At 38.2% G+C, this 9,182-nt stretch overlaps 1 protein-coding gene across 1 annotated transcript; it reads right to left on the bottom strand.

Annotated features, from left to right (window-relative positions):
* Positions 1-647: 647 nt before the first annotated feature.
* On the bottom strand, positions 648-4,958 carry LOC110447022 (trafficking protein particle complex subunit 2-like protein). Its single transcript, XM_021492427.1, has 5 exons — positions 4,888-4,958; positions 4,163-4,335; positions 3,556-3,643; positions 1,997-2,076; positions 648-1,544 (listed from the first exon to the last, which is right to left on the bottom strand). Exons 1-5 carry the CDS (start codon positions 4,918-4,920, stop codon positions 1,502-1,504), a joined length of 417 nt encoding a protein of 138 aa, XP_021348102.1. The 5' UTR covers positions 4,921-4,958; the 3' UTR covers positions 648-1,501.
* Positions 4,959-9,182: the final 4,224 nt, after the last annotated feature.

The following is a 9,182-nucleotide window of genomic DNA, read 5'->3' as shown; positions in this document are numbered from 1 at the left end:
GGCCAAGCATACTGCCATTACAATTTGGTTGAAAATTATTCAGTATTATGGGGGCTGTCATTTAATGCAAATTAGCTTATGAGCCCAACTGGTTGAATTCTACACATTAGTTTTGGAGATGCCCCACCACACAAGTTCACTCCGGTACTTGTTACAATATGAGCTTATGAGCCCAACTCATCCCTCAGCACACAGTAGTGTCTGCCCTATATCTGTACGACTTTTGATCACAATGGTCCATTTGATAGTAGCTCCAAAATTTGGTTGAATTCTACACATCAGTTTTGGGGATACCCCACCACACAAGTTCACTGGGGTACTTGTTACAAGATGAGCAAGGATGCTATGATGGACACAAACTTCATGTTTATAATGTATTGTATGGATCGAGGATGGACCAAATTTGTCGCTATTACTCAGCAGTTTCAATGTACACTTGACATTAACATTTTTAAAAACATAAAATCTTCATTAAAGTTGTTTTTTTACTCATTCACCCCCGAAATTTCATAATGAACTATTCCAACCTATGAATAGGAAGAGTTCAAATGTGTCTTCAGGGGTGAATGAGTTAAGGATTAGATAAACTTTCACTTGAAGTGGGGTTTTTTCAAGTACAAAATATCTGTGCCAAAACAAGTCTGAAATATGGTAATAATATTTTAATATTGCACAAATCATATCAGCATTACAATACAATCATAATACATTCAACACAGAAAGGCAATCAAACATCTTCATCTTATAAACACTTACAGGTAGCGTTTTATTGTTTGAGTGTCAGATTTACTATATACTAGTGTATTTTTTCTTTCTTACTGGTTGACTAAATGTTGATTTTGGTCAAATCTGTTAAATAAAGTTAGCTGTGAAGTCTCGAATATCTACGAACAGACTGAAATCAGCTCACCAGGTACATTGTATATTGCAATGATGGCTTTAGTTCAAAATGATAAGCTTTTCTAAACATCAGAAGAGGTAAAAATCTTCAACCAAATTGACTGTTCCTGAATAATTAACTTCATTAGATAAAAACTGTACATAGTCAAGCCGTTAAGTGTCCTAACTTCTGACCTGATATTACAGAGAACATAGCATGACATTTCAACTGAACAAATAATTCAACTCTCCTTGATGGAATGGAAATGGTACTATCAACATATAATCACTCTTCTTTCTTACAGGTTCACTTGCCTATCTCCATTGTTCTAAATTCATTTTTCCACCTCTAACTTATTTTCTCTCTGTCATAATCACTTATTCGTCACTATTTTTACTTTCTTCCTCTCATTCTCATACTTTTGTTCATTCTAGTCTCATCTACTCCTTTTCTATCTCTGTCTGTTTCTCTCACTGTCTCTCTCTCTCACTGTCTCTCTCTCAAATGTCTCTAATGCTCTTGTTCACTTTCAGTCTCTTCTTCTTTCCTCCGCATTCAGTATCATTCCTCTCCTTCCCTCTTCCTCACGATGTGTAGATAAATATCACCCAAAAGTTCACCTCAGTCCTGTTGCATCATGGATAGCACTGTATTGTCAAACAACCTGCAAAACAAGAAATACTATTCATGGTAACAGACTGTGCAGATTGTTACAAAAATGTGATTACTGTACCAGGTATTTATAAATCAGGCGTTGTCAATACAATATAAATGTGGTTACCAGGTAGTTCATGGGTATCATAAATGTACATGTGGCTAATTTGTTTCGGTAATTTCTCCACAACAAAGACACCATTACAACCTATTCTAAAGAAAGGAGTGGGTAACGGGAGAACAGAGTGGGGAATGTGGATATGTTTTGCTTTCACTGATCCACAACAATGGGGGAATGGGGAATGAGATATGCATTACCTTAGAGAGGAAAGAGAATACCAGATGTCTGACCTTGACAAATTCAGAAGAGAGGGGAGGTGAACAGAGCATGATTAACCTTGAATATTCATTTTGATCCACCTTCCCTTGCACATTAACTACAGCTAATACAGGAACACTTACCTGGAGGTTATGTTCTCCCCTGGAGTGTAGAAAGGATTACAAAGCATGTCAACATAGCCATTGTGCAGTTTGCGGAACATCTGAAAAAAATTCAAAATATTTCTTGGGTTCAAATATTCCTCTAAGAAATTCCTGGCATAGAATTGTATCAGTCAGACTCAACAATCAAAAAAAAACTAGAAACCTGTTTTTGTGAACAAAAACATGTCTCCCCTTAAAAGCCAATAGACAAACTTCGATATAAAAAATTAACAAAGGGCCATATCTCTTTAAATATTGGGGCACGAGACCTGAATTTAGAATGCGACACTCCTACTTCCCAAGATACATTAAAACTATAGCATGTTTGGTCAACGTAGGTGAAATAACATGGAAGTTATGCTGTGGACAAACTTCGGTATTAAAAATAAACAAAGGGCTATAACTCTGTATACAGTGGGGCATAAAACCTGATTTAGTGCGAAAGATTACACCTTCCCAAGATATATAAATATATGGTAAGTTTGGTCAACGTAGGTGAAATAACATGGAACTTATGCTCTGGACAAACTCGGTATCAAAAATAAACAAAGGGCCACAACTCTGTATAAAGTGGGGCACGAGACTAAGTTCCAGTGCACTGCACACCTTTTGTGAGTGATGCAGGTATATTTCAAGTTTGATTAAGATATCTTTAATGGTTTAGAAGTTATGCCGTGGACAAACTTTGGTATTACAAATAAACAAAAGGCCATAACTCTGTATATAGTGGGGCATAAAACCTAATTATAGTGCACTGCACACCTTCTCTGGGTGATACAGGTATCCTTCAAGTTTGATCAAGATATCTTTAAACGGTTTAAAATGTATTGGCCAGACAAGAATTTACTGAAAATGTTGCACTATTTTAACCTTTGACCTTGAGGTGAAGGTCACAGTAATCTACATTTGTAATTCCAGTGCACCGCACACCTTCTGTGGGTGATGCATGCATACCTCAGGTTTCATCAAGATATCTTTAACGGTTTAAAAGTTATAGCCCGGACAAATTGGGATTAGAAGAACCAGTACTAATACAATATGTCTCCCTTTATTTGAATGGGAGACATAATAATGTCATGAAGGATTGATTGGTAGAAAATGAAAAAAACATGGTTGTAACAACAGGCACAGAAGGAACTTTATAAAAAAAAAGAGTAGAAATGCAAAAGATAAATATTCTGACTGTTGCAATATTAGTGTAATTCATCTACCAGGTACCAGGTAGTTTGGTGTCCTAGGTAGTACAGAAAGCGGGAATGATTGGTAGAAAATGGGAAAAACATGGTGCAAGAAGAGATGCAGAAGGTAAAATATGAAGGTAGAAATTCAAAAGATAAAAACCCTGACTGTTGCAATATTAGTGCAACTCTTATTTTGCTGTCTTAGGTAGTATAGAACACAGAAAAAAAATCCACATCTGCAGGGAGTCCCATATCAGTAGCCTTGTACAGTCATCCACTGGGACACAGCAGGCCTACTCTTTCTGGGAACCTGCACATCTAAGGCAGTAAGTTTAGACAGTTCACCTGATGACTTACCCCTCTGATCTCGTTGTCTCTCAGACTGGTATTAGACGACTCCACCACAATGACAAACTTCACCTTAGTATTGGTAACATACCCATATCTGTTTGGAAGTTAAGGCAGTGTACCATTCATATCTATTTGTCTGGATTTATATTTTAAATTTTGAACATGAATATTGTTGATTAAATTCTGGTTTCTCTGATTTTTTTTCAAAGATGTGTTAGTGCTATTCTGGAAGCTTTCATAAAGCTTTCCACTGTAAAACAGGAAATTTCATAGCAATTTTATCTTTGCAATCGAAAATAATAAGATAATAACTCATGAGACAAAACTTGTTTACATGTATCATTTTTAAAAACAAGATGAAAAATCAACCCTAGATGAATTTGTTTTAAAAGGCAAAGGAGCAAATCTGGCAAGGCCTGGAACCATGTGTACTACGGACCACAGTAAAAAAAAAATAATGAATGATTTCTAACTTTAGTTAAATAATCCATTTCACATCTTAACACATATATGCATTTATATCTTTATGATACATAACTTAAAACCCTTCAGATCCTCATTCCTTAAACAGAAATGAATGTGTGAGCCACGTCACTAACTCATAAAAGGATACACTTTGTAGTCTTCAGTTGGGTAGAGAAGTCCCAGGTACAGCTCCCTCAAGTCATTGGTGTTCTTTCCGACAGAAGAAATCTTCTCCTCCACAACATCTAAGGAAGTGTGGACTGTGTATTGAAACTTCAACTCATTATCTGTGGGTATTGTCTTAATATACAGCGGGTAGTTCTGAAATATAAGATAATTAATAAGTTTACATATTCTACATTCCTGTACATGTACAAGAAAAAGAAGACACCTGAGTAAAAGTTGCCCCCACATTCATCTGACAAAGACATATTTCAGTAAACATCAAAACAATTAGTTCTCTTTTTTCTCAAACAATCATCGAAAATTATTCATAGCAATCCCTACTGTAGACCATAGATTCTCACCTGTACAGATTTTAAATTGTTGGAAAATTTGGATTTTAACACTGGGCACACTAATATGATTTGTAGGCTATAAACTATATAATTCTACCCATCATAGTAATGTGTTCACAGGTGCTAGACACACTAATAGTAATATAATATCTGTCATATTACAGTAGGCCTAGTGTCAGTGTGTCCAGCACCTCAGCCTGCACTGGAGGTGTGGACAGTTATTTACTACTTGAAATTTCAAAGCATTGTGAATATAATGTATTGTGAAACATCAGCATACGGTCCTGACACGTGTGTCTCACAAACGATAACTATTTAATCTCAATATGATCTATACAGCACAATAAACATATACCTCCTTGGCAATGACAGCAACACACACCGCCATCTTCTGCTGAGCAATACGGAACTCTTCGGACACGATTAATAAATACACGGATAAACGATTCCGAACAGGTCAGACTAATATATAAAACGATATTTTTTCCGGAAATATGATTAAAGAGGCGTGTTCGAAGAAGTTTATTCTGAAATCGCCCTGATAGTTCGACAACTATTTCTTCACATCAACATGTAATCACTGAAATCTTACTTACATATATGTAATCCTGCAAGTCAAGTAAATAAAGTGAGGCTCATTAGATTACATGCAGCATGTCTCAAAAATCCGTTCTTTGAAAAGGGCATTTCATCCTTCGGTAGAAGCAATTCAAAAGATGATGTCTGCAATATCAAAAATGACTAAAAAAGACTATCATAAAGGCAAAAGATTCCACAGTAACAGAATTTTAGCTTATACAAATTAATAAGAATCATTTAAAACAAAAACAAAACAAAAACAAAAAACTAAAACGAAATTCTGTGTTTACATCATACTGATCAAAACAAGAGTTGAAATATACCATTTGTATAATTAGTTTACCATCCTTAAGTTTTACCTCGCTATTAAAGGATCGTGGCCTCTATGTCAAAAACCTTCCATAAATTATTCCACGGAATTAGATTAGTCCGTGATTATTCCAAGGGTGCACCATGGTCATCACAGAGCAACATATATATGATTCAGTATTTTTATGGATTTGGGTGTACCGACATCACCCCAGACTGGCCGATCTCCAACATTATCGACAGCCAGGTCAAGTAAAAACGTCCAAATCACTTGCATTTGATGTCCGATCAACCAGCTCAACGGTGAACCGCTCTGTATTATGCTGTGTTATAATTACACTGCTATGTATATATATTGGTGTGCATTCCCAAAGGTGAGATTTTCTACCGTCCAGATGCACTTTCCATCCTCCATTCATGACATCCAAGTTGTTAGTTCTACATAGTGTGCAATAGCTGTCCTATCTTGACCTGTCGTTGCATTGTGCAAAGCGAATGAAAGTAAGACCTGTATGTGTTCACTACCTCTTTAACGTTCTCCAGAGATACCTGCTATTCTGTTCAGGTTGCAATATGTATCAGTCCTCCCTCTTGGTTTTTACCGCGTAAAGTCGCAGCACTTCTTGTTCCATGATGCCTCGTTTCCCATGACCACAATCAACTGGGCAATATTTAAAGCAGATATCACTTACGATGATATAAATGGCATTCAGCGGCTATGCACATGTCCTGGTAAAACCCCGGATAAACCATACGAATCCGTCTACTGGAAGATGACAGCAGACAACCCTTGGAAATGTCCACAGATGATTCAATGACCCTACTAAGCTATTCATCCTAGTAAGTTGTTCCCTGTGCTACACATGAGTACTAGGATGCGTCGGTCGTGGGATAAAGTTAGATGGGATGAGTTTTTGTCATTCTAGCTTGTGTAGAACATGAAACGGGATGGGTTGTAGGGATACTGATGTCGTTGGCCATCTTGTTGAATGTTGTAACCCATTCCTTCCTTCTCTGCTCCGAATACTCCCAGTCGGTAATAATAATGTTAACTAGACTGGTGGTAGATTGTATGTAAACGTAGCCAAAACAGGTCTGACTAAGGTGTTGTACGTCTCAGATGAAAGCTTCCTCGGTGCATGCCGTGGGTTACGTCCAGTCAAAGTTTTGTTGCAAGGCGACGGACATGGCATTGTCTGTGGATATATCTAGCTAGCTATAGATAGTTAGTTGTCAGCATGAAGACTCATATGACTGTATGTTGTCTACGAAGTCATAGAAGAAGATAAAAATGACAGATGCAAACGAGGATCTTTTTGGAACCCATGAAGTAACATTTCCAAATTTAACTATTGGCGTCTACCATTATCTGCGTTCTCCTATTCAAAACGTCAATTGTCAAGCCATTGACAACGTTCCTAGTGCTGCAAAGTTTTGACGGAAGGCGCTAGTCTTGTTAGATGCCTTAGAAGATTCCAACATAGCAAGACCATTAACTGCCATGAGAAGTTGAGTGATACAAGAGTGTGAATGCCTAAAACCAATTTGTACTTCCGTCAGTATATACTGTGTTGGTCTATGCATGCAACCCAGAATATCGCTTAATACGTCGATGAAACTATATATAAACGATAATTAAATAGGTTAGGAACTAGTGTTTCACAAAAGACCTACCCCCCCCCCCCCCCCCCCCTTAAAATAAATCTAAAAAGGGGGATTGTTAACAAACTCATAATTCGCACATCAAATCAAGAAAGCTAAGACAAAATGTGAACAGAGGAAATGTATGCAAGAAGACCCTTAATAAATTACAAGGAAAAAGGAAAATAAAGCAAGGTGTTCCAGAACGGTAAGCGTTTTCTGTGTTATCGACGACACCCTGTATGTAATATTAGGTCAGATCCAAGTAATGTCAAGTTCTCTGAGCGAGAACTGAGGTTGTGATAACAAACATATCGCACAATGGAATAATGTCTTAAGTGATGTAGCAACAACGTAAACTTATCCAGGACATGGAATGTCGTCACACAACCTGTCCATGACAAGGGCGGATCTAGGCCCGGCGCGCCGGGCGTGCGCCCCCCCGTTTGGAAAATCGATCTTTATATATTATATATATACATAAATAAATAGCGCTAATAAATGGCAATAATAATTTGTATGAGAAAAATATTGATAATATAATTTGGATTAAAANCCCTAACTCATGGTTCCCGCCCCTAACTCCCGGTTCCCGCCCTAACTCCCGGAAACCTCCTTCCCTAGCCCCCGGTCTCCCGCCCCCTATCCGCCTCCCTCCTTGAACTCGATGGTCAGGTGGTTGCGCCCCTCCCTTTCCGCACCTCACCCACTCCATAATCAGGTGCGCACCCCTTCCCCACCATGATTGAGTGACTCACCCATCCGGTGCCTGTGGGTAACTCAGGATGGGGAAGGAGGGGCGCGTGACCCTTCCCCCGTAGCACCCCACCCCACCCCGTCACCCAACTGGCGCCGTACCTATGCAATATTTGCGCTCATGAGTGGGTTTGGGTGCATATGGACTTTGTATGGTTATATTATTGATTGTATCAAAAGTAGGGTGATCATATTAATAGTATATGCTGTACTCTTGTGTTACTGTATATATGTTATGTTGTATTTTGAACCGATGAACCGTAAGCCTCAAGTTAAGTTTAAAAGTACTTGAACTTGAAGACAACTGCTTTAATTTTGAGACTCTCCTTAATGTTGATTTGCATTTCTCAAACCTCTGTTAAATTTATGATATTATCACACTTATTTTTGTACGAATTTCCACTTCAGTATAATAATGTACCAGTTTCATAAGGATTTAAAAAACAACGAAATCGAGTTTCTTTTGATGTCTCGTTTTTTAACGGCTTCCAAAGTCGTGAAATGCTTTCAAAAACGAAAATTGTTCAACCAATAGTTTTTTGTAATGACCAATAGATATAGCGATTTTCAATAACGAAAATTAATCCATTTTTTTTATAGAGGTAAATTAAAGTAGATTAGAAGTGCATTCAGCAATAACATTCAAAGGAATTACGCAACTGTGTGGTAGTCATGAATATACGGAAGTGTGCCAAGATGCTTAAAAAACATCACATCAAAACTGAAAAAAAAGAGACTTTACAAGGTAATATACACCAATCTGAGGCCAGATAATTTGTTGATTTTATGATGGAAAAGTGCTGAAATGCAACCTCCGGCCATCTACATATTCAAAAAAATCAGGGGGAGACCCCCCCGTACCCCCCTTACGAGAAGGGGGCATCCATGCCCCCCTCACGTGCTCTCCACCCGGCTCCGGCCTATACGGCCCTCGTTAGCCGGCCTGCGGCCGCCCGCAACGCCTGCGGCGGTCAACCTCGCTGCGCTCGGCGAACACTTTTACCGGGAGCGCGCCCCACCCCGTTCAAAAAATCCTGTATCCGCCCCTGCATGATACAGTTATATTTCCTCTGTTCGTGTTATCACATAGTGTCCATTTACGTTTGTATCTACTATTTCCGCCATAAAGAATGATAGTATAACGCTAGCTCTCGTGTCTTTGTAATATTAGAAGGCAATGTCAACATTGATTGACGATCGTATATGTTGGTTACTAATTTCTACGATGCCCCAAGCCTTAATGTCTTCTGCTCTTCATTGATACGTGTAATTTGCTGTTATTCCAAAACCTTTTCAATCGATACCTACAACGATTTCCTCCACATTTGAATCTTTCAATGCCTCTATAGCTGTCCAATTACAATA

The sequence above is a fragment of the Mizuhopecten yessoensis genome, unplaced genomic scaffold (genome assembly GCF_002113885.1).
Source record: "Mizuhopecten yessoensis strain PY_sf001 unplaced genomic scaffold, ASM211388v2 scaffold371, whole genome shotgun sequence".
Taxonomy (NCBI): domain Eukaryota; kingdom Metazoa; phylum Mollusca; class Bivalvia; order Pectinida; family Pectinidae; genus Mizuhopecten; species Mizuhopecten yessoensis.
This window is presented reverse-complemented; position numbering and strand designations above follow the sequence as displayed.